The following is a 26,365-nucleotide window of genomic DNA, read 5'->3' on the forward strand; positions in this document are numbered from 1 at the left end:
CTTAGCTTTAACTTTATACGTGTTACTTTTTTCTAATTGTTGCATAAGATGTATGCGCGCAAATCGCGGGCGACAACATCGGAAACTTTATCAGTATTGCTGTCAATAATTGATTATTCGGCTATTACAGATATTATTCAAAATCCGGGCAAGTTGTATATATAATTGCAAAATAATTGCAAAAATTTGATATATACATATTGACAGCATCCCTCCTTAGTTTGCCGATTGTCTGGTTCAATAGATCTACATTCGTTTCTGGAGATTTTATTTTATAATCAGACGTCGGAATGTACAACATTTTATTTTATAACATAAAAAGAATTTTTAAATATTTTATAACTTAATATGAGAAATAGAATTTTTCGTTTTAACATATTTTATTATATCAATGCATAGTGTAAATGCCTGACGCCTGACGTATATTCATCCTGTAAAAATTCTGTAAAAGATAACATTTCCAGAGACAGATGCAGACATAATGGAATCTCATGCACGGTAAACAGAGGATTAACATCGTCGGAAATATTCGCCGGAAAAACGACGATATTCGGGCTACCGACGAGTTTTTCGCGGAGTGCACGTTTCGCCCCGAATGTTCTCTTTCTCGCTATCTTTGATCTTTCACTTTTTTTACACTTCTCATTGACGTTAGAGAGCAATCCCAGTTACGAGAGTCGCCGCCGAGAGCAGCTTTTGAGAACGAACGACTCGGCATGCACGGCTTGGGCAGCCTCTCCTTCTCTACCGCGAACGACGTGATCCATCGCGGATCGCGTTACAATTATCGGCTTCTGCCGCTTTGTCGCATTCGACGACTGCCTCGACGCGACGTCGGGAATTTTAATTGTCGCCGAGCTGCAACATTTTTTTCTTTACGTTTGACATTGCGATGCCTCTGGCACGCTTGTGCGAACACTAACTCATTAATAAGAAAACTCTCTGTGCATCTTCTACTTACCTGACAAGTTGTGAGTCTGATGAGTTAACCACCGGCTCAGTACGACTAATCTAACTATGACTAATCTGTCGCAATCACATGTGACTCGCTTTCTTGGCTTAACTCTGCGCACAGATGCTAGCTGCATGCTTTTTTACACTAATTGCTTTGACGTTAGTTTTGTCGATTGATTATATGCATTCTGATTAGTGATTTGTAGCAAGTTTAATACGATAATAGTTAGTTGCAAAAAAAAAGCAAACGCGGAAATCACAAAATTACTCTACAGTTTGATCATATCAATAATCTGACCAATTGTAAATTATTGATTATTTATGTAGATTATAATTGCACTTGCGGTTTTCAATATTGTTACGATTAGTATTAAATAATACGATGCTTGTAACAAATCTTTCAGTTAGTTTACTAATAATAATTGATAATGTTGCATAATTATTTGCAAAATTGCATTGATAATAACAACAGGTAGATTCTCTAGTCAGATTATTGTACTGAATCGAATTCGAAGCAAGAGTAGAGATTAAGTCCGTCATTTGTAAGATCTACTTAAAATATGAGATATAAAATCACATTCAAAGTCTTACATATTATGGACATGGTCTATCTTGTTGCTTTGAAATTTTCAATTGTGGTGTAAGATATTTGTGCCAATCAGTAGATCACTTCGTTGTAACATTAATTCACAAATCAGCCTGGAAACGTGCGCGGGGTAAGCTTTGGTAGTGCGAAGTATTAATGGGAAAGAATTAACGAGAGGAATGGGCAGCTTCGATGTTAACCATGCAACTTGCCATCATGAGAATTGGCAAGCAACGGCTATGTCCACTCGTCTGTCTATCTATCTATCTATCTATCTGTCTGTCTGTCTGATCTGTCTGATCTGTCTGCTCTGTGTGGCATGCCTCACTGTCGAGAATCGATCGTTAATCGTCTACCTATTGGTAAGTAATCTGCATTTTGCCCCTAACCGGTGACCATGGCTTCCGTAACTTTAACACGAACTTAGACTATTAGAAATAACATCAAAGTCGAACGATTGATGTGACGAAGATTTCCTAACTCTCGAAGAATCTTGAAACGTTCCAATTTTTTTTGCTTTTAAGAATCATTTGCAAAGAGCAAAATTCCCCCAGATGAATGTCGCTCGAAAACCATCTTTGACTTAAAAAATCAACTCTTCGCCGCTCACTCTTTCAAGAACTTGTGAGAAGATCAATCTTTAATTGAATTTTAATTTTTTCAAGTTTTTTCCCTAAAACCTTAAAAATTCTATATTGATGCCGAAATCTCGTTATCGAGAATTGCTCTCGTAGCATAAAATGTCCGTGTTGTTTTTAATGCGGTGAATTGATTATGGCAAAAAGCAGGATTCTTCGAAAGCTAACGTCAATTATGTCATTGCGCAGGGAGAATATTCTTTAACACATTTATTTGTATCTAGGCTTATTTCGATGGCATACGGTCAAATCGGTATGATTCAAGCCGCGGCCGGCTTCTTCGTCTACTTCGTTATCATGGCTGAAAATGGATTCCTGCCTATGTATCTGTTTGGCATTCGGAAACAATGGGATTCTAAGGCTATCAATGATCTTACCGATAGTTACGGCCAGGAATGGGTAAATATGAGAAATCTAGAATCAATCTAATATGGAAGAAATTAAAATGAACGAAAACTAATATTTTATTCTCGGAAAACCAATTCTTCTTCGTTAATAAAAAAAAATATCACGTAAATATTCTTTAGGTCCATTCTTAAAATTATTCGCAATATAATACAAACTTTTTAAAATTATATTCATAGGAAAAACTAATTTATATTGGATATAAATTCTGAATTTCTTGATTTAGTTGTACATTACAAGAGTAATACGTGTGGACTGATTATGCGAATTTGTTTTTTTTTTTATAAACAGACCTACAGAGATCGTAAAACGTTGGAGTTCACTTGCCACACAGCTTTCTTCGTATCAATCGTAATTGTGCAATGGGCTGATCTGATTGTTTGCAAAACGCGCCGCAACTCGATTATTCACCAGGGAATGAGAAACTGGGCTCTGAACTTCGGTCTCGTGTTTGAGACCGCTCTCGCTGCGTTCCTAAGTTACACGCCCGGTATGGATAAGGGTCTTCGTATGTTCCCATTGAAGTACGTATTTTATATCTATCTTTACATCTCTTGTTATCTGATGTGTAACGAAGCAAATTTGTATCCAATAGTTTGATCATGCATATTTACTCGAGCATTTAACATATACATATAAATAATGGATTGCAGAATCCATGTTATAGCTCTTGCATTATAATTAATTTTAAACTGGCAGTATATAATGCGACAAAAAAAAATAGCAACATGTAATTCACGTACGTTGCAGATTTGTGTGGTGGCTGCCAGCTCTACCGTTCATGCTCGCCATCTTCATCTACGACGAAACGAGACGATTCTACCTCCGCCGAAATCCAGGCGGCTGGCTCGAGCAAGAAACTTACTATTAGACGCAAAAAGGATTAAATCACACGCATGCAAAACGCGCGCGCAAGAGGATGAATGAACGAACGAAAGAATGAGAGCGAAAGAAAGAGACCGAAAGAAAGAAGATGAGAGAAAGAGAGATAGAGAGCGAGAGCGAAAGAGAGAAAGAAAGAGGATAAGAGAGAATGAGACGCATACTCATACCTGAGAAAGATACACTTGAAAAAAGAAAAAAGAAAAATAAGTAAATCACTCATGTTGAACAGATGTAACACATTTCACAAGGGATGTGCTACTGGGTCTGCCCGAATAACGTGTCAAGAGAGTAACGGGTGGACAACGAAGGACGCGCCAAGTTTGCGCTGGCTTTCACGACAAAAGAGGCGCAAGATTATTATACGGGAAAGACACGGAAAAGACCCTCTAGTGTTATATAGATACAGCGCGAAGTACAAAGAGCACGCTCGTCGTTCTGGCTTCGCTGCCAATTGCTTGCACGCGCGTACCGAGTTTCGCAATCTCAAAAATTGATTCGGTGTTCGAGAAACCGTCGATGGAGGAGGAGGCATCGAAGGAATTCCACCATTACTATCATGCGAACGATGTGGATCGAGAAGCCGCGTCCGATTACAACACGACTACGGGGCTTTCCGGTGACGACTGGTGCTGCTGCTGTCAAATTCTGGATAGGATATACTCTGCGAGCGTCGCTCGAAGATGGAACGAAGGAACGAGAGAACGAAATGGAAAATCGTTGAGTTGATAGCGTCGCAGCGCGACTGATGCACGAGTGTCAGGCCTAAAGAAACGTGATAACGCGACGAAACGCGAAAAGGAAGCCGAAAGAGAAGCGGCGCGGCGAGGAGAACGGAAATTCGGAACAGCAGCGGAAACGGACATACTCGAAAAAGATGGGGCGTTTACGCGCGATAGAGAATCACGGAATCACGTGCGTCCTTATGTATGTCGAATGCGATTTACTACATTCACGCGACTTCTTACTTCTTACTACTAGTGGCGTATTATCGTAGACATCTTTGCGTTACTAAGAAACTTCGTAATAGGCTTTCGTTGATCGTCGATCAATGCGCGCAAAATATCGGTACGCTAAGATCGGCACACTCAACACGTCCTCCATTGAAAAGAACTTTAGTTGGAAGACGAGAGACTCATTGAAAAACGAGAGGATCAGAGACCGACGCGAAAGAGCAAAGAAAGAAAGTGCTCAATGTAACAAGAGAACCGTTAAAAAATTCATAGGGACTTCGCGTGACGCTGAAATACTTCGTACGAAAATTAATTGTTAATTGTAACGAAGGACCTGATATGACATGTATCGAGTACGGTCTATAGTCATACGTCATGATAAAATAACTAAAATAAAGGAAAGAGAGAGAGAGAGAGAGAGAGAAAGAGTTATGATAAATAATTAAATGAAATAAATAATTAAATATAATTAAATAAAACCGCATTCACAGTATTTATTATTATTAATAAACGACATACGTTCGGTTTCGAGTCTTAATCCGCATAGCTACCAGGAAAACAACGGCGAAAACGTATCGCGTAGTTTCAGTAGTTACAATTTTTAGCGTGACATTTTAATATCACACTGACACACGCGACAAACACGGTGAGGCAGAATGGGAGAAGGTGCTGAGGTTGGTTCTAACGGAGAGAGCGGAGTGGTTCGTCTCATCGACATCGAGCAGCAGGAGGAAGAAAGAGACAGAAGGCGGCAAAGAGATACGTGGACAGTATATATAAAATAAGTATCAACTGAATCACTATATACCGATTGACGAGGACGGACTAATAAAGCGATACGTTATTTAATTGCGCATGCGGTTAGAGCGATGAGAGGTCGCGGCCTGGTTGCCAGCGAACCAGAGAAAGAAGGGAAAAAAGGGAGAATCTGCCGCATGCCATCCGAGAAAATAAATAAATTACGAAACGTTATTGATTAACACGCGCGCGCGCGCGCGCGCTAGTGGAAAGGGTGATTAGAGAGAGGGAGGAAGCGCGATAATGTTCAATAAGACGGGATAATGAGACCGGCGAATGCCGAGTACCGTGAATACTTTGTATTAACGATGCACTATGCAGGATGTAGAAAAAAGGAAGAGACAGGCCGCGCGCGGAGCAGAAAAAGTGAAAAAAAAAGAAACGTTCTTACTTAGATAAAAGCTAAATGAAGAGTATAAAAATTCCTTCTCTTAGTTTTTCATAGATTTAAAACGCCAGAGCGGGACAGCTCGCTATAAATCATTGATCCCCCCCACAACGCGGAACGCCCTGTGTAGCAGCGAATTCGCGATCTCTGTCAGCCAGCCGGCGAGCACGCTGTCATTATCCATGTTTTACGTGTGGTATGCGTGCGCGTGTATGTGCGTTGTGCGTGTAGTGTCGAAACAACACAACCGTGACTTAAAATGCCTGCCACGCGACTTTTTTTTCGGGCCGGGACGATCCGAGACTTGTGATCGATGCGATCTCGCAACCGAACCGCACACGAATATGTCCTTCCTCATCGTTTCCCTCGAGGGCTTTTGTCAGTCGTTGCCCGCGTTTGCTCCAAACGCGATCGCGCTGCTCGTTGGCGAGAAGACTGGGATGAGAATGTCTGAACGAACAACTGTTCGTTTCCTTTAACGGTAGATGATGTATGATGTCTAAGCGGATAAACGTGCTTGAAGAGATACGCATCTTGGATAACAATGACAGAAATGATGATAAGGAAATATGGTACTTTTTAAGAAATAAAAATTGGCGATCGCAAGAAAGTCAAATTTTAAGAGACCATTCTCAGCTACTCGTTTATCGTTGAAAGAATCGTGGAACGTGATAAAAAAACACTCGTAGCGATCGGATGGCAATCATTCCATTTTCTTTGCGAATCAGTAATACTTTTTTCGTTTGTGTCGTGATGAGCATTCTTGATATATTTAAACAGCGACCGTATTTTGCTTTGCGAAGAGAATGGAACGATCGCGGTTACATTGTTACAACGATACGTTACAATAACCGCGAGGAAATTGCGTTCTCATTGAGAGTATGGCGTTACGCGAAGGCGAACGCGAACGCGGGTCGATGAGCGGAAATGCGACGCTTTCTCGGCGGCCCAGGCCCCAAAACTACCCTAAGTGTTCAATGAGCGAGGTGTTCTCGAGATGTCCTGTATGCGCTTAAACGCGAGACGTTTCTTCCTTCGCCGGTTCCCTCCATTCGGTGTCGTCGCCTCGAGTCTCGCTACGAGTGGACACGTGAATACGAAAGAAGAAAAAGACGACGACGACGCGCGATGCGCTTTCTCTCGACCTCTCGCGACCTTTTCTCTGTTACGCGCGTGGGAGGTTGCGCGAACCGTGTCCTGGATGTGCGATTCAAAAGACATTTGAGAGATGTCTTGAGGGAATGTTGCGTTAAGTGTGTGACATGCGGGAGAATGACGAAGCGGCATTTCTCTCTCACGAGTCGAGTCGAGTCGAGTCGAGTCAAGTCACGGGGGCGAGAAGGAAATCGGCATCGGGGAGGCGAGGATGACACGCGAGTCCGTATGTCATCGGAAACTCGAATCGGCGATGTTTCAAAACTATCCATCGGTCTATCGATTCGGACGTTATTCAGCCACGGCGTTTTCGGATCGACCGACGCCGATCCTGATTAACTATTCTCAATTCTCCTCCTCTATCCGTTTTATAGATGGAACTGTAATTTAGAAGAAAGGGACGCAGCAAATAGCCGAATCGGAATTCGGAGTAGAGCTCGGATTTTACCTCTCCGTCGTAGATCGATCGCTTCTGTCACAACGAAAATGCGGAGATTTAAGAGGTTTAAGAGGTTTCGTGCGTAACTGTTATTTTCGGTGAATCGCCGAAAATGACACATTTTTTCCAGAATGGATGCACATGAGAAAATAGGGGGTGAAGAGAGAGAGAGAGAGAGAGAGAGAGAGAGAGAGAGAGAGAGAGAGAGAGAGAGAGAGAGAGAGAGAGAGAGAGAGAGAGAACGAAAGAGAGAAGCACACCTGTATGTATGCGAGAAGAGAAAAGGGCGTGTGCGATGAATATCTGTGAAGCTACGGAGAAGATCCGCAGCGTTGTCGACAGGGTGTTCCGTGCCCGGGGGGCTGTAGGAGCCCAAAAAAAAAAGCTTTGCCGTTGTGCGCAGCCTCTTTACTTTAGGCTAATATAATTTAATTATTATTAATATAATATAATAGTAATAATAAATAAATAATAATGATAAATAATAATAATAATAATACATGTTACAATAAGATATTATTAGATGTAATTATTATATATGGTTTAGTTTAGATCGTGTTGTGTTGAAGACAAAAAACAAAGTACGTAAGCGAACAAAAAAAAAAGAGATTAAGGACAAAGTAGAAAAGGCGCGACGATAGAGAGGAGAAAGAGAATGAGGAGAAGGAGGAGGAGGAGGAGGAGGAGGAAGAAGAGGAAAGAGAAATAGAAGTTGAAAGCAGACACACACGCCAGGCGGGGAGGAAGTTCCGGTCTAAGACCACACGATCCTTTTGCGGTGGACTGAGCGGGACGATGCCGCGCTTACATGCTTATTATTTACACGCGTGCATCAAGCGCTTCAAGCTTATTCAGTGGAGTGCAGGCCAATGTTACGCTTTCATATATTTGCGCGCGCGATTTAGAGAGAGGAATCGAAAAAGGATCCTCATTAGACGCGATTATCACATTCGTTCCTCTATTCTTTTCCGCGTGTTTCCGGATGAAAAAATAATAATAAAAGCAAGCGGCACGTGATGCTCCCTGTGCTACTCTTCGTTTCTCGAGGACGAAAGCAGGAACGTCGTGATTCTCTCCGCGATCGAGAAATACACACACACGCACGCACGCACACACACTCTCGCTCACTCCCTACACCCTCCACAACCCACGAAGAAGAGAAATGCGGTTCTTCGTTCTTTTTCTTACAATCCGATGAAAGACTTGCGCGTTTTTAGCGCTCGTTAGGGAAATGCTCGGTGCATTTTGACGCCGCGCGCCTGCACAGCCCGCCGCATACCGCGTCGGAATCATTGAACGATTAAAAAAAAATCTTTAAAAAAATATGAAAAAAAAAGAAGAAAAAGGAAGAAAGGAAGGCGGATGACGTTTTATTAATACTGTACATATTTTAAATAATTGAAAACGAATAAATAGATCGCACGCGCGAACGACGGTGACCTCGACCGAAAGGCGGTCTCATCCTTGGAGAAGGGAACGCTTTTTTGTCACAGGCCTACCGTACTCTACTTTCCTGTTTCTTTCTTTTCTTTTCTTTTCTTTTTTCCTCTTTGTGCGTTTAAAACGTCGCGTACATCCCACACGTCCACATTGCACACTTTATACATCGCGTGTAGAGAAACACCGGTTAGAAAGATGCTCGGAAAAAAAAGACACTTTATTACACCCCGTTTCAGCAGCTATCTATCTCCTGATTGACGATTCTCTTTTTCGCAATTAATTAATTAATTATTATTCTATATAAGTTTTGTTTTTACACGCAATACACATATACATACGTAACATACACGCACGCGGATTACATCGCAAACTGATACAAATACAACCCAAGTGTCATTACTTTTGATGTTAAATAAAAAATACATAATTAATAGAGCGGCCTCCCATTTTCCTTATCTTTCCTCTTTCCTCTTCGATCGTGACAACCGTCGAATAATTTACAATGCCGCACCATTTTTTGAAACTGTTGTAGGAACAATGACTGCGTTTACACGGCACCGTTAATCGGGTTTTATAACATCGGTAGTTCTTAGGCCGGTCAATCACAGCTATTCCCTTCTTCTGAAGAATGAGTGTGATTGGCTAGTCTAAGAACTACCGATGTTATTAAACCCGATTAACGGCGCCGTGTAAACTTAGTCAATGTGCACGCGATCAGCTCGCAATTATTATTGTCGTTACTTTTTGTTATTATGTAGTTTTTATTATTATTATTGTTGACAGAGATATTCAAATAAATAGAAATAATGATATTGACATTATTGACGAATCGTTCAAATTTGCAGGCAGAAATATTCTCGAGAAAGTATCTGCGACTTGTAAATTTGTAAAAATAATAATAATAATAATAATATAGATTATATTATGAGGTGTTTAAATCTCGGTTCTCGATTTGCTTCTGTACAATCTTTATTTACAATCCTATATCTCGCACAAATCTCTTATAAATTTTACTGTCACAGAAATTTGTCACAGAAATGTGATTTTATAAATTTCATCGCTTCGAATTTAAACTGGATATATGGATACACGCATACGTATGTATATCTATTTAGGTTTCGTTGTGATATTTTTGCGTCATAATTTTATTAGCGCTAATAAGAGAGCACTTGTGATGGAAAAATGTTGATATAATCGATTCCTACTTTAACGACTGACAATGTGACAATGAGTAAAATATATATATAAGCTTAGATGATAAACTCAAGTGAGTTCCGAAAGATGGCGATAAATTTAGTTGATCGTTTTAGGCTGCGGTCCACTTGACGCTACAAATGCTTCGAAGCATTCCTCTTCTCTTTTCTTTCAATGAAGAAAGAAGGAGAAGAAGAACGCTCCAAAGCATTTGTAGCGTCAAGTGGACCGCAGCTTTAATCATTCGTCGATAAGAACTTGATTAAGCCTGATGGTCAATAGATGGCACTAATCGCACTGACACTGACGTGACTGACGCTTATTTGAAAAGTTAACGTACGTCTGTGCACAGGCCACAGGACATTTAGGTTGTAACATATTTAGCCACCACGATTTTCTCGAGTTTCCTACATTAAAAGATAAATATGGCTCCGGCGATCAAAGATAGCATGAAGAACATATTTCACAAAGTGCAATTCAATAAAACCGACCATCCACAGTATATGAAGAGGCTTACAAAGTTGTACGAGAAGGTGAGTTTCTCCTCGTGAGTGCTCTTTTTGGAATGTTTTGATTTTGTATCTTTCTTGAAACGACTTTAGTACTCTCGACAGTATGATTTAAAATTTATTTCAGTTGATTATACATAATAGTTTAGAATAATATATTCGCTTTGTATATACATATATATTTTATATCTTGTTGAAACAAATGGCATTTTATGATGTATTAATTTTTTTTAGGTTGATTTAGATACATTCTGGAAATATTTTGTCTGGTGTTTGAAAGTACCTCTTTCAACGTCGCAACAACACCCATATGTTGTAAACACATTAGAGTTTTGTGCTAAATTCTGTATGAGTTTCTATCGATCCTTGGAGAGTGAAACCACAGAACCGATATCACAATTTCTTAACAGGCTATTTGAATTTCTTTTATCGAGTCACAATGCTAAGGATAAAGGAGTAAGGTTTCGAATATGTCATTTTCTGAACATGCTCTTAAACTCCATGGGCGAAAACGCTTTCATGGACGACAATCTATGTGACCAAATTACAGTCAGTATGATGGATCGATTGTTGGATAAGTCGCCTAAAGTCAGGGCACAGGCTGTTTTTGCCTTGTACAGGTTGCAGGATCCATCGGATGAACAATGCCCTGTAATAAAAATGTATCTCTTTCATGTATCTAAAGACCCAAATGCTGAAGTTCGTAAAGCGGTTCTTGCTACTATGGGCAAAAATCAGAAAACTTTACAAGCCGCATTGATAAGAACGCGAGATATCGATGATTCTGTGCGCAAGAAAGCATATGAATTTATCAGTAAAGTCACAGTGCGTTCCTTGACTATTGAGCAAAGAGAGCGTTTATTGAAGGATGGGATCAAAGATAGATCTGAAAGTGTTAGAACATGCGTAAACAATGTTTTATTGCCAGCATGGTTAAGATATTTCAAGGGAGAGTATATGAATCTTATTCATGCACTGGATGCTGGAATCGGAACAGAGACTGCAACTTTAGCTCTACAGGTACTATTCAAGTAAGTGTACATCGTAAGCAAAATAACATACTGATAAAACTAGCATGTATATTTTATTAAATATTATTTTTTCCATACAGAAACGCTGATTTAAAGATTTTATTGGAGCAAGTGGCGATAGATAAAAATACAAGATTGATTCCATTGACAAGCTTGACAAATGAAAATGTTTTATATTGGAAGTGTATAATACAACATCTCCAACGTCTTTCCTGTACGGAAGAGTTGGAATTAATTATTCCAGAGTTATCAGAATTTTGCAAATATATATGCGATTTTATTACTTTCATATCTTCTCAATCACACGAAACGTGGGAAAAAGAGAGTCACAAGTTTATTCTACTACAACTTTTTGAAATATCTACAAAATATGATCTCTCAGATGAGGTGGGCAGGAAGAATCTAAACGAAGTGATAATAGACACTTTAATGAGCGATCATTGTTCCACTAAAATAATTGAGTGTCTAGTAAGTCATTTGGCAAAAGTGATACCAGAGGCCAGTAATATGCTTAATGCTATTGCTAATGTTATTAGCGAGACTAGGTTACCTTTGAAAGAAAATGCAGTCACTCAGCAAATTACTGCAGAACAGCAGCATGAGAACAACATGCAAGTGAGTATTAAAATCCAGTGCTGTTAAAAAATGATGTATTCATAAATTCTCTCTAATTCTTTTGCTTTCTTTTTAATTTAGAAAGCTAGATTAAAAGTCGACGTGTTAGAGCTCGAAGAGGAATTGTATCAAGCGATCAAGGAACAGAATTTTCTACAAGCTGACAGCCTTAAAGAAAAGATTAATGCCTTGAAAGAGGAGATAAGTCGTTTATCTAAAATACCCGAAGCTATATTAACTGAAGATAATATGCGGGAGGAGAAAAATGATACCGCAACTATGGTGAAATGCCTCGATATTTTATATGTTGCGATGCAATCTGTTCGTGTATTAACACCCACACTCAGAAGTTTGATGTGTTTTGTTTTAAATAGTTTTGATGTAAGTGTGCATAGATTTTAAAATGTGTGTGTGTGTGTGCGTGCGTGCGTGCATGCGCGCGCGCGTGTATATATATATAATCAAATTTTACATTGTATTTTATTTATTGTCAGTTATTATAGCTTAATTTAATTTATCATTTTAGCATCCTGACGATAGTGTACATATATTGGCGCTAAAGACGTTAGGCGTTTATTGCATTTTAGACAAAGAATTGGCTAAGAAACACATAATGATATTTTTTTATCAATTTTCTGTTGAGCAAGAAAATCAAGAGATATGGGTAGTCTCCTTGAAGGGAATATTCGATCTCTTACTTATGTATGGTTTCGAATATTTTGATATATTGCAATCCCCAGAAGAGAATTCCATGGAGAATAGATCTGAAAAGACTCGCTCGCTTTATACACATGAGGATAGTAATATTTCTATAAGTAAGCGGGCTGAAGTGGAGGAAGGCCCTTGTAATTTCATTAAAATCTTAACAGGATTGCTAACCAACGCGGTAAATAATAATATCTTTGAATTTCTAAAATAGAATAAAATGTCTATGCGGTAAATTATATTTGAAAATTTACAGAATCAAGATTTGCGCACTACTGCAGCGGAAGGGCTCTGCAAATTATTGCTTAACCAACGAATCAATAGCAGTAATCTAATATCGCGTTTGATAATTATGTGCTATAATCCAGTCAACGCCGATGACATTTATCTTCGTCAATGTTTGAGCTCTTTTTTTGACAGTTTTGTAACGCCCGAGGCACAAGAAATGCTCGAAGGCGCATACTTTCCGACATTACAAGTTCTTTGTAACGCACCGGATATTAGCCCGTTACAGGAGATTAATGCGTATCACATATCTAGATTTATACTGAGCTTAACTAGACGAGGATGTCAGAAAACCAACGGACAAACGTTTTATACGCACAACAACCTTGCGTTTGCTATACTGGCTGAGATCTTAAATCCAGAGAGCAAGATAGATCAAGAAATTCTTATTAGATCTTTGACAAATTTATCCATTCAAATCGAGGATGATCTGTCAAAACAAAATCTGCAAAGAGCTATCAAAAATGTCACGGAAATGGTATGTCAATTCTTTTCATATTTCTGTATCAAATCTTTCATATAGTTTATTAATTAAGTTATTAATTACAAAAATATTTATAGTTTAAATATATATTTTGCTGATGTGATATACATGTGTATTAACTGTGATTTAACATCTGATGGCAGGTGATGAAATATGACAAACGATTGCTCAAATATGTTCAGCAATTCGCACAAAAATTAGATATGCCTTCTGAAGGAACGGAAATTGATGTGGAGGGCGATAATGAAAACGCAGATTAAATAACGTACAATTTGTAAATACATATATCAGTTTTAATTTTGATATAAATTTATATTTTCCGACTAATAATATGCACTTATGTATTTGTTATTTTCTAATTCCGAAAATTTCGAAAATATTAAAATGAAAAAAAGAAGAAATTAACATCGACAAATGTTTTCAGAGACAAATGTTTATAGAGTAAATAGTTTACAATATATGTATATGTACATATATTATAGATTAGAAATATTTTTTACATTTTAAATAAATTTAATGTCATTATACTGCTCATTTTGACATAGAAAAGAAAAGGACATCATGTTTGGTCTCTTGTTAAATTCTATCTAGGAATTATTTAAACTTGTTTAAAAAATTAACAAAGTAGATGAAGTAAAGTATGTAATTTTACGTAATAATACTTTAATTAATTATTTAACGCCTTAACTTTTTATCTTCGAAATTGCTGAATTTTGATGTCTGTGTTGTCTCGTATGTGTGCATATGTTTATTATGTGCCGCGCATGCGCCAAAAGTCCGAAAACAATGAGCCTTCTACAAACAGCGACGATCGATACTTCATTTCTGATTCGGACTACAGATGGCAGGAGTTATCTAAAATCTAAATCGTAAATGAACTCAATGCTCGTTGAAATAAAAGAAAAAAAAATGAACTCAATGGAAGCGTAGTCTACAGGACAATAGGATATACGTATGTATGTATATATGTATAGTACATACTTACATACTATTATAATATATTGTAAATTGTAAAATCCTAAATTTTAAGAATGCTCGGAATCTTGTTTTTTTTTTAATTCTCGGAATTTTATATAGCGCGATCTCCTTACCGATTATATATATTATATCCTAATACTTTGTCGTCTTTTAAGATGCTGAATTTTCGCGAATCTAAATGAGCTATATCTTACGGAAATCTGTAATTTTATAATATAATGTAATGTACCGCGCCGATATGTGTCATTACATCGAGGCACGATTTATGATTCTCCCCAACACTCGTAAAAATTACGCAGCATCGCTGCGTAAAAACTGACGATGGTCCGCTTAGCGGCTTAGGCTCTCCCTGTTAATACGTTCGCGAGCCATGGCACCAAGGCCTTCCGAATAATCCCAGTAAGTGTTGTTCATTCTTAATTGCATCGATCTTCGGCTTTGCCGGAAACTGTTTCCTCGCGTAGACAATACCTATGGCTTCGACAAATTTACAAGCTCACTCCGCGTGAGCGTTTTCCCGTTTCCGTTTTTCCAAAACTATCGAGATCGCGACGACCGCGACATCGACATGACGAATTGCACGTCACGGACGTAAATAGAGACGAAAGATCATCTATTATTCTATTCTTTTCGCGGAATCCATTATCTGATGTTTGAAATCAACGGGTGTTGTTCAGGTTTGTCAATAATGCATAACATAGTATAGTCTGGAAAGAAACGGACGCCTTCGTTATTCCATAAAATAACATTCTTCTTTTTCCAGATTAGGAATTGTTTTTGATTCTTTCAGTGGGACAAAATATTAATATGGGAATTGATGTCTGTTATTTATTTATGAGTTTGTATGCGGCTATGTAATCTTCAAAAGGATTTCCTTCAATATTTATTTATTATTGCGTATTATTATGTATTGTGAAAGGAAGTGCTTTTAATTGTCAGTTTCTTTTAATTGTGGTTTCTATTTTTGAAACAATTTATGTTATTAGCGCTATTTAATTACTCGCCGCGAGAGGTCGATTCATCTTTGATGAAGGATGACAAGATGAGTAACGCACAAAGGAGACGCGTGTGTGATTCATGAAAACATCGCAGATGTATTACATTATTACAGCAACGAAGTAAATAAAGATTATAGTTTCACAAGTTCCGTAAATTTTTAAGAATAAAATTTTGGCGAAAAAATTACAGAAATAATTTTTACAAAACTTATTATGTTTTAATTCAGAAATGTGTGTTAATTAAAGAAGATTACAATTTATTTATTGAATTGTTTCCAGTATAATATCAGAACTTTTTGCCATCATATTTCGTTTGTAAGGTTTCTTTGAAAATGTTGCGGTCAAAAGTTCTTCTGTATAATTGATTTTATATTTTGTAATAATCATGTAAAATTTTTTAATTTTAAAGTCGAGACAATGGCTGCATTCAACAGAGAAAACTGTTTTGCAACAGTTGTAAAATTTGTAAATCTGATTGGTGTATGCTTTTAATTTCGGCCTGTTCGGCCGAAGCTTAAGGTTTACATACACGATACACCGATCAGATTAACGAATTTTACAACAGTTGCAAAAAGCTAGTTTCTGTGCTGACTGCTGATTGCTAAACGCAGAGTGACGCAGGTCGCAGAGCCGCCAGGGGCCAGGGGCCAGGGGGTCCCGGAACAGTTTGTACACACTGGCACGCGACATTTCATCTACGCGACGTCAGAGTGCAGGGCAGTCAGTGTTTAGCAACATGGCGGGCGTGTTGTTCGAGGATATTTTCAACGTGAAAGATATCGATCCGGAGGGCAAGAAATTCGACAGGGGTGAGTCTATATCAGAGTTTACATTTCGACGTGTTCGCGTTTCGACTTGCCGCGGCGACGCGCGCACCATTTTCATTGCCAGAATGACAGTGTCTCTCGCGACTCGCGACTCGCGAGCTGTCCTGTTCGACGTCCGACCTTGCCGATAGCGCCGGCACGACGAGCACATGGCACATGGTTAACAGCTGAGTACTTTCGATTGCTCTCGATCTCACAAAATCTCTCAAACGAATCTTATCCGCTCCACTCCGTTCCACTCCGCTCGCTATCACGGCCGATGGCTACAATGTCAATTAGCTTAGCTTCTTATTGCTGGTGATTAATTGGCATCAAGTGTTGCTCAGGCCATAAACAGGCCATAAACATGTAGAATAATCTTAAACCCTTTTCCTCCCCTTAAACAGAGAATACTCCTCTTAATCGAGGAATACGCGGGATGAAGGTTGGGATCGAACTGATCGAACCCGACCTGTCACCCTGTCAGTGGTACATGAATTCACGGACACGTGGAGAGAGAGAGAGAGAGAGAGAGAGAGAGAGAGTCATCCTAAATAAAAAGTAATCTCGCGCGCGATGCTGATGCTGATCCTATTCGTCGATCGGCACAGTTGAACCGGCGCGTCAGTGGCGGGTTATTTGAACGCAGACAATAGCGGCTAAATAAGTGATGCAATTCATAGATAGATATCGTAGTTTTGCTATTTCTCTCTCTCTCTCTCTCTCTCTCTCTCTCTCTCTCTCTCTCTCTCTCTCCTCTCTCTCTCTCTCTCTCTCTCTGTCGAAAATATAAAATATATACACGGAATTTGTTTTGCCAAAGCTTCTCAACGCTCTTCATGATTCTCAATGTTCCTTATGAAGTAAAGATTTAAATCCAGAGAGAGATTTTGATTCTGTAGATGTTGAAAACGATCGGCTAATTATTCCTTCAAACGTGATTCTCGTTTGGAAAATTTCGGTTTTGATTTAAAAAACGATATTACGACTTATCGTTATTTTTGACAAGACCTGCGTCCGTTTTCTTCCTTCGTCCCGGAAGACATTTTTAAATCCGCACGTTTGCGTACGACAGGTGTCGATACCTCCGCGTACTCATCTCGAAGGACCTCGCGGCCCTGATAACGTGGCCTTTCCGCTCTACGTTTTTGCCGCTCGCTCGTGGACCACGAGAGAGTGGAATTTGCAGAGCGACGTAGATCGGAGGAGGCGACCATGACCGAATTCCCCTCCCGGAATATATTGGATCTTCTGTGGCTGTGTGTACTACGCCCTATCAACTTTGCCGCATAAAGATTTATCGATGTATTATATGACTTTTTTTTATAATGGACGTGTATTTCGAACAATATTTGGCAGAATGCTTCATTGAGGAAAAAATTGTTTGGTTTGGTACGGTTGACATTAGGATATTCGTTATATTAATTGTCTTTGAGATGAATAATTGATTTGAATAATTTGAAAAGTGATATGTATTTTGCACGATTGACATATATGCAGCTGTATAAAAAGTTTAACATTGATGTGTTTTCATACACGCATACTTTTGCTACATTTAATATTTTTTTCTCGAAATATATAATTCTACAAATAGTTGAGGAGAAGTAAAAGCACTCGTTGTTGATCATATCCCCTTATTACTCTTATTAGAATCGTGCAAATTGCCATTAATTATGACGTTATAACATAATAACATAAAAATTGTAAGAATACATTACATCAATAGAACTTGAACAATTGAGAGAAACAGGGGACGGGTGCAATGGCGTAGTCATTTTCAATTGAGATAAAGATAATCCAAATTATGTCTACGAAAGTTTTCCAGTTGCCCGTAATCTAATGGTTATTTCTGCATGTACAGTTGTACAGTTAAAAGCATCTCAGTACAGTTAAAATCCTAAATCTCTTCTCATGTTCAATATACATTATAGAACAACAGGACTACAATATAAAATCGGTGATTGCTATCTCCGATTTAGATAACCCAGATTGTCAGCGACAGGTCCATTCGCGTACGCTCTTCCTCCCATTACCCTCTTCGTCTCTTTCTCTTTCTCTTTCTCTCTCCGCGTCATCTTTCATTCCGCGTTCGATAAAACACGCTATTACCATGTACGGTATATATCGACCAGCGAACGCTCCTCTCCGATTGTGAATTCCAAGTCGATAATTGGGTAGTGCCCATCGCTGGCTGACGAGCGACGAGCGAGCGTCGCAAAACGAGAATGCCAAGAGCGAGGAGACAGGAGAGCGGGAGACGTCTCTCCTCTCTTTTTCTCTCTCACTCTCTCTTTCGTGAGGGATGGAACCGGGTGCTCGCGCTTACGACCGGTCGATGCAGCGAGGATGCCCGCAGCAGCAGCAGCGCCGAGCAACACGGCACTCACGTAATATGACGCTGCGTTGCTGGGCTGAAGAGAGAGAGAAAGAGAAGGAGGGAGAAAGAGAGAGAGAGAGAGAGAGAGAGGGAAAGAAAGGAGACAACGAGGATAGCGAAACCGCGTTGCGCGAAGTGCGGAGAGCTGTAAAGCAGCCGGGACGCGCGAGTTACCCTGGTGGGGGTTGACACGGTCAAGGTCAGCCTCGGTTCTAAGGTCGTGGGGGGATGTCATCTCAGAAGGGGGAGCCCCTGAATAATACTCCCGTCTCTTTTTCTCGCTCGCTCCCTCCTTTCCATCGTCTCTTTCTCGTTTTTGTGCGTTTTCGGCTTCGTTTTCGGATCAAGTCGTAAAGCGAGGACGAGCGACGAGCATCCTCCGTCTTCCTCTCTTCTGCTTTTGTTTTTCTTTTTTTTTTTTTTCTTTTACGTTTGTGTGCGTGTCAGCTTGGACTCGTCCGTCCGCCGCCGACTGATGGAAGAGCCGTCTTTATTTCTTCATCTCGCGAGCTTTTCTCGCTTGGCCGGTACGAGGAACGCGCGAAATTCCGTTTCGCGACCATAGCGACGAGACGCAAAATGTTCTTTACACACATACGAATTAAACGAGTAAATTAAGTAAAATTAATCTACAAAAGGTATCACTTTTGTGTCTTTTCAAAAAAGAGCATTGGTTCAACATTGTCACAATGCCATTAATGTTATAAAAAAGTATAAAACGATGTAACGCAGTACTGGTGGTTCAATCATCATTGTTCGATTACTGTTTCAAATGATTCGCAATAGTAATCAATTATTATTCCTTCTCTTCGCTTTAAATATCTTAATTACTTTGATTACTGAATGGAAAGTGAAGCAGTTCATTCATAATCTGCATCTTAAGAACGTAGGAAGCTTGATTATGTCTCCAGTACACTCGGGAGATGCAAGCTACGCGCTAATTTTTAAATCGGTTTTTAAATTTCATTGCTTTGGGGATAAGTCCATATGGATCGAGTGTAATCAGGTCCTGGCTATACCACACACCTGTCTTTATCCGCTCGAATCTGTTTCCGAGTGATCATTAAGGCAAACGGTCATTCAAAGAGGTTCCTGCATACAGTTCTACAAATATATCCCTGTTATAAATTATACATATGTATATAAAGCAATTTTTTTATATATTTTTAATTTAAGAGAGAGAGGCAAATATAAGCAAATTATTATTTTATAAAATGTAAATAGCAAATAAACTATAATGTTCATTGTATAAATTTATTGTATTGTATTGATCTTTGAGTTAAATTATCTTTTCTATTTCAATCGTTAAGATAGTGGGAATAATTTACTCAGGAAACTCAAGCAAATCGCCGACGAGCGATAATAATTTCCTCGTTCTCTCCAAGAAACGTGTGTTCTCGGTGTGTATGTTATTTTTAGATCCAGAAATTCATCACGTGCGCGTACACAATGCGATGCGTAACCAAATTCTACGAACGACGCAAAGATTGTAGTTTTGACCTTGAAAATTTTTGGTCACGCTCATAAAATTACAGTTCTGTCGATTCACTTTTGCACTCTAATAAAGTTTCTCGCCTATTATATTTTTTATTTACGTATTATCAAAATTATAAAAAGTATTAACGAACACAGATGTGGCTAAGATGTTTGACCGTTACATATTATCCCGTTCATCCGCACGTTACGTGTTTACATTTGCTGGCAATGCAACTGCGTAACAATAACTAGAGTTTGCCATATTCTTAGAGTTTGTCTCTTTGAGTACATTGGCCGTTGAAATATATATGTAGATAGTTATTAAGTTGGCGTTATTTTGACGCGAGCATTATTAGGGAGTGTGGCAAGAAGGGGAAAAGGGTTAAAAGGAGGATTTGTAAAAAAAAAATATAGTGTACGAGGCAGGACCATTTTATAAAACGTTTGGAATAGAGTATGTATATATGTAGAGTATGTATATATGTATAAAGTCGGGAACGATAAAATCTTTCTTTGAATGATTCAGCAAAGTTATTTAAATATTAAATAACGTAAATAAAAATTAATAGATTTGTGCACACTGTTTCAAGCAGCCAAAGTGTAGAAGTTACCCCACGGCTGAAGTAGCGAGAACTGACTTTCTCTACACAAAATATAATTGATTAAGCATATACAATGTTACAATGTACAGTATACAATACATTCGTCAGCATGCAGCAGTATAATACATTGTTAGCATAATTTTCGCCAAGTCGTAGAAATGTAGAAAATTCATGCGCGAAGTAACTATGGTTGAGAACTATAATAATCGAGTACATTGAATAATTGTATAAGGTTAGGTCCTACTTGAAATTCCAAATCAAATGCTTTACCAAGTACCGACAAATAGTCCGATATTAACGCTTTGGCTATGATTGAGTTGGACGCGCGTACGTACAGCTCGTACAGTTTGACCGTGAAATTTCCACTTTTAAAAAAGGCGTGTTAACTGAGTGAATTTCGTTTGTATCGAAAAATTGAAGCCTCTTTTCCGCGATGCCGATTGGTTATCTCGATGCGTTGTGCGAGTTATTTGCAGCTGTCATTGTATATTTTGACAGTTGTGTGTATCAAGGGTTAATAGTGTAATAGTAATAGCATAATGTTAAAGCTAAATGGCGCGCGCGAAGCGCGCGCGTCTGTAATGTCTAGTTGACTTAAAAACGTGAACGTTTGTTCGATGAAACAAACGCAGATTAAAACAATTGAAGATATTCTTGCCTGACAGTGACAAAGTGTCAAGGCACAGAAAAGACCCACTATAGTAGCGTTTTGTCCCAATAGTTAAAGGGTTAATGCTGGAAATGACGTGATAAATTTTGAATATACCGAGGCGAGATATCCAAGTATCATATATAATATAACAAACATGAACGTACAATATAAGCGTATCTTAAAATCCATTTCGATGTTCCAAGTTTTGCGAGCGACGTGCTGCTGCTGCACCGGGACGACTTTTGACCGCGCGCTAATGATTTCTTTAACGATCCAATTAAACGTAAGTGCCGCTAAATAATTACTGGCTAAATCTTCATCATATTATGGTGGTTTATCGTAACACATATAAAATATAATATATAAAAGAATTATGTCCGTGGAATCCGTGTATACTTAACGAAGCTTTATTCTCGATATTATTTTTGTGTGTGATTATAACTCCGATTATCTTTTTCATAAATCCGCCAATAATAGCACCCTGGTTATCGATGTCGATGTGTCACGATTATTACGAGATACTTTCTTGAGAGATCGATTAAAAATTTCATGAACAATACCTACATACAAAATATGCATCTATTTCTCGACCATTTCAATACATACGTTTATTCGCGCTTTATTTAAATAAATATTAAGTAGACTAGTAATTTTTTTTACGTTTCTTTTGTCTCTTCACGGTTTAAATATCGAGGAGAAGAAACGAGGGTTCGCAATTCGTCATTCATCATTCGTTTTGTACGCGTTCTTTATTTCACTCGGCTCGTGTCTTCGTTCCCGGTTCCTTTTCTCCTTGTCCTGGCTACGGCGCAAGTGAGTCACGGAAAAAAACGGGGAAAGAAAACGCGCACCGAAGACGAAGGCTCTGTTCCTCCTCGTTTGCTCGACGATTAGTTCGTTTGTCAGATTAAATGGATACAGTGCTTCGCATTGTCCGATGTGTCTCAAGAATTGTTCCATTTTCCCTTATCTACACCTGAGGCATTGTTACGTAATCGAGAATCTTTTTTTCTCGAGTATTTATCCGAATATACATCACGTTCCAAATTTGATGGAAAATACACAAATCATATATCTATTGTTTAAATTTAACATTAACCTTTTTCTAGCGAGATTTCTGTAAACTAAAGATTCCAATGAAATCTTTGATCTCTCTCTCTCTTTCTCTCTCTCTCTCTCTCTCTCTCTCTCTCTCTCTCTCTCTCTCTCTCTCTCTCTCTCTCTCTCTCTCATTAATAAATCTTATAATAAAAGGCTAATGTTCGTTGAAATTACCTTCAAATTGAGCAAGCATAATTATTTTTGTTAATTCGTGGGAAAAAACATTTCGTTTTCACTGAGAAATATCAATATCTCGACATTTTTATTAGGTGAAACGTAGGAGTTAAAGTTTTCCATTATATGTCAATTTAAATAGTGGACGAAAATTGTACGGCGTGGTGCTGTATGAACGCTTGATTAACATGAGCTGCATCTAGTTAGGCTTACGCTATATATTATATCTTATTGATCTAGAATTCTAGAGTATCTAGACGCTTATGCTTTTATGTAACTTTGTGCGCGCGATCGGCTTAACAAGATCGGACTCGATGGCGAGTCGAATCGATGCCGTTATCGAAGTAACGGCATGAAACGAGGCGGTAACCGTATGAAGATTGGCCGAACGTTTATGCATGATAAAATGCAACGCGTCGTGCCGCACCGTGGCTAGAATCGCTGGTCGTTATTATACCAAGAGACTAAGCTATTATATTTCAAAATCTGAATAAATTACTCGCCAACTATGTCAAGTATGGATTTCTATTGTCAGCAATGTCAGCATATATCGTGCCCGATTGGAATATGAATGAAATTTTGCTTATTTTATTAGCGATCGCGACCAGGTAGATATTGCTCTTAATTGTCGTCTCTATTTCAGAGATCATTTCGTGATCGTGACGAATGTTTTTCGGACGTATGGCCGTGTGGTTTCGAATGAAAAAAATTATTAAGATTTCGCATAGTAAGGTATACGCTTAGAGTACACTAGGTCCTGTTGCATTAGGAAAAAGGGTAAATTCGCGCGGCAGGACCTCCGCGCGTCATCCGGCGATCGCCGGGCCAATTTTTTCCACTGTAGCCTTCTGCAACTGCAGCAGCAGCAATAGCAATAGCAGAAGCAATAACAGTAACAGTGTAACAGCAGTAGTGGCGATGGCGATGGCGATGGCGGTGCCGGCGTGAAGCGAGCGGCGGATGTGCAGTATGTGCACGAGAGTAGATAAATGCGCGAGATCGCTATTGGCCGCGGCGGCACCGTTCAACCAATCAGCGTGCGCGGCCGCGAGTTTCGCGCGCGCGGAGCCGGTACTCCGGTTATCCGGTGGTACCGCGCCGGCCGGGGCCGCCGCGCGGTCGAGGCTGGTCGAGGCTGGTCGAGGCTGGTCGAGGCCGACTTGGCCAGTGTCGAGTGGCGTCGAGGTAACGCGCGAATCGGTGAGGAAAAACTGACCGATAGATTTGTATGTACGTTACGAGACGCGCGGGGCGCTCGCAAATCAAGAATACGCGTCGCGGCTATCGGATGGAAGAAATGCGACACGTGGTTGTTTCGTAACGATGCGCGATGGCGAGAGAGTGGACACGGAGCATTCGAATTCGAACGGAGCGAGCGAGCGACCGCGGTGAACGGGACGAGAAGGTGAAGTTCGCGATAGCGAATGTGAGCGCCGTAAGCGGGAGCGAGAAGAGAGAGAGAGAGAGAGAGAGAGACAGAGAGCGCGCGAGCGCACGATGGAGGCCGTTCGCAGATCAGCGAGGAGGACGGAAGAGGGGAACGGTTGGGTGGCCCCCCCTCGGGGGGGAGGGGGGGAGCAGGAGGGAGAGTACCCGGCTGCCTTCAGTTTGGCGTTCGGTGTTGCTAGGCGCGAGCAGACGCGAGGCGCGAGGGCTACTCCGGCCACTGTCAGTGCCAAGGCGGCAGCCGGCAACCTTCTCTCGACCGCGAGAATCGAGAATCGAGAATCGAGCGCCAAACCTCGAATTCGGCGAGTGTCGTCCATTGGTTTTCGCTCGCTTTCTTTCTCTTCCTATCACCGTCTCTCCTGATCTCTCCAGCCCCGATGCATTTTCGAGAACGTTCCTCTCGCGAGCGAGCAGCGCGGCGCGGTGCGGGCCCCGGGTTGTCGAATGTCGAATTCGCCAGCACTGGCCTCCAGAGTCAGGCTTTCGTTCGTTCGCTCGCTCGCTCTCGCTCTCGCTCTGGGTCTCGGTCTCGCTCTCGGTCTCGGTCTCGGTCTCGGTTACGTCCGCGTAACCGGTGTGTGCGTGCGTGCGAAAGGGAACTGACAATGAGCGTGAGCAGAGACACGCGAATCACGGGATGCTTGCGGCGAATATACGAGATACGACGCGACGCGCGTCGGCGCGTCTCCCTCGTCAACGATCGGCAATGATGGTCTTCGATTAACGCACGGCGCGGCACCCCGGCAGTGAGTATCTCATCTGTGATTCTTTTTATTTACGTTACGAACCGATGTCGATCGTTTCCGTTTTTGCATTCGATACGTTGTCGATACATTGTCACAATGCTTTATTTCAACGAAGCTTTCCGACGAAGGATATTGATTGTCTTTTATATATTTTCTGGCGTATTATACATACGTGTATGGTGTGTGGGGTAATTGACGAAATTGTAGCTCGCTCCTACGTTAATCGAACGAAAGGGGAAAATATTCTGCAGAAATTTTACCAATATTTGCATTTGTCATGAGCCAGACGTTAAGGATGTAAAAAGGAAGTAAAAAGGAAGTAAAACAAGGAGCACAAGTATTCTCATTAACAATGACACGATGAAATATGGAACTTGTCAACTTATGATGGATTTGGTAATGTATTGCGTGTGACGTCGCAATCGATACCTTATATACATATATATATATGTGCGTGTGTGTGTGTGTGTGTGTGTGTGTGTGTGTGTGTGTGTGTGTGTGTGTGTGTGTGTGTGTGTGTGTGTGTGTGTATACATATATAAATATAAAAGACTTTTGGGCTTAAAATGACTTATCTTTATAAAAATTCTTCGTAACTAAATAATATTTACACAGGATTGATGAAAGTTAAAAGAAAAGAAAAGAAAAAACGTAAATACAAATGTGAATATTTTAGGAGAGCTACAAGAGTAATTTTCAAAGCGATTTTCGTAGCGATATGGTTCCGAGAACTTGAACGCTACGTTCTTTTTTAAGTCAAATACGCTGAATAGACGAGCTACGCAGTTATGTGAATAGAACATATATAGTGATACGCAGATTGGATATGGTTTTAAAAAATCGCCCGCAAATTGAATCGTATATTAATAAAGATACAGCAACGTCTCGAGAACGGTTGTATTTCGACTTTGATAAGTTGGACGAAAAAAATGTCACATCGCGTTTCGCTTTCGATTTAAACAAAACATATGTAAGTCAAGTACCTTTTACTTGGAAGTCGCGGCATAATATTAGTTTTTCTAGTCAGACCAAAATCATTAATCATTAATTATCCGCTATAAAGTTTGAGAGAGAATTACTTACGACTTACACGAGACCGACCATCGATGCTGGGCTATCGGTAAAACGTCGTTAGATCGCCGTTTTTGTTGCGCGACGTTCTGTCTTTGCGGTGAGCGTAACCGAATGATATTTTCTTCCTTATTTGCGTTTCTGAGTCACCCGCGTGTCTGGTGGTTATCTATTCACGCGATCCGCCGCCGCCGCCGACGCGCACTTGTGTGTTGCCGGTTATTTATTCGAACGTATGTAACACCGAACACGAAAAATGCTAGTGTTCCCACCTCTGCTCTGCTCTATGCGGGTAATTTCAACGAATAACAAATATTGTTGATAGAGAATATTATTGGATACTTATATATATGCTTGGGCTACACTATGCGCGTTATCGTGAATCGGATTCGCGAATCGTGCATTTGTATGCCATTCGTGCTAAGCACGCATGGTATACAAATGCACGATTCGCGAATCCGATTCGCGAAAACG

General features: G+C 39.9%; 3 protein-coding genes and 1 long non-coding RNA gene across 8 annotated transcripts in view; 3 read left to right on the plus strand and 1 right to left on the minus strand.

Moving 5' to 3' along the window:
* The window catches only part of Atpalpha (sodium/potassium-transporting ATPase subunit alpha), a 39,197-nt gene extending 30,126 nt beyond the window's left edge, over nucleotides 1–9,071 (plus strand). For all 3 annotated transcript variants that reach the window (XM_071715411.1, XM_071715409.1, XM_071715410.1), the window contains 3 exons: nucleotides 2,403–2,577; nucleotides 2,875–3,107; nucleotides 3,334–9,071. In XM_071715411.1, coding sequence (XP_071571512.1) covers nucleotides 2,403–2,577; nucleotides 2,875–3,107; nucleotides 3,334–3,454 — 529 coding nt within the window. In that variant the 3' untranslated portion in view covers nucleotides 3,455–9,071. The remainder of the gene's footprint in view (nucleotides 1–2,402; nucleotides 2,578–2,874; nucleotides 3,108–3,333) is intronic.
* A 1,153-nt stretch (nucleotides 9,072–10,224) lies between these two features.
* On the plus strand, nucleotides 10,225–13,791 carry Cap-g (Chromosome associated protein G). The gene is made up of 7 exons (XM_071715412.1): nucleotides 10,225–10,365; nucleotides 10,576–11,372; nucleotides 11,453–11,987; nucleotides 12,069–12,368; nucleotides 12,514–12,873; nucleotides 12,949–13,455; nucleotides 13,605–13,791. Exons 1-7 carry the CDS (start codon nucleotides 10,258–10,260, stop codon nucleotides 13,719–13,721), a joined length of 2,724 nt encoding a protein of 907 aa, XP_071571513.1. The 5' UTR covers nucleotides 10,225–10,257; the 3' UTR covers nucleotides 13,722–13,791.
* Nucleotides 10,440–26,101, minus strand: LOC139777796 (uncharacterized). Its single transcript, XR_011719434.1, has 2 exons — nucleotides 25,904–26,101; nucleotides 10,440–10,990 (listed from the first exon to the last, which is right to left on the minus strand). It is a non-coding gene; the product is annotated as an uncharacterized lncRNA (long non-coding RNA).
* The window catches only part of Rpb8 (DNA-directed RNA polymerases I, II, and III subunit Rpb8), a 55,313-nt gene continuing 45,038 nt past the window's right edge, over nucleotides 16,091–26,365 (plus strand). Inside the window, exon 1 of one of the 3 annotated variants that reach the window (XM_071715414.1) lies at nucleotides 16,091–16,246. In XM_071715414.1, the coding sequence (XP_071571515.1) occupies nucleotides 16,174–16,246 (73 nt within the window). In that variant the 5' untranslated portion in view covers nucleotides 16,091–16,173. Of the gene's footprint in view, nucleotides 16,247–16,411; nucleotides 16,431–23,748; nucleotides 24,821–26,365 lie in introns of those variants that run through there. The other 2 variants (XM_071715416.1, XM_071715417.1) reach the window with 2 other exon arrangements.

This window comes from Temnothorax nylanderi, unplaced genomic scaffold (genome assembly GCF_030848795.1).
Source record: "Temnothorax nylanderi isolate EJ_2023f unplaced genomic scaffold, tnyl_v1.0 TNYL_tig0163_pilon, whole genome shotgun sequence".
Classification (NCBI taxonomy): Eukaryota; Metazoa; Arthropoda; class Insecta; order Hymenoptera; family Formicidae; genus Temnothorax; species Temnothorax nylanderi.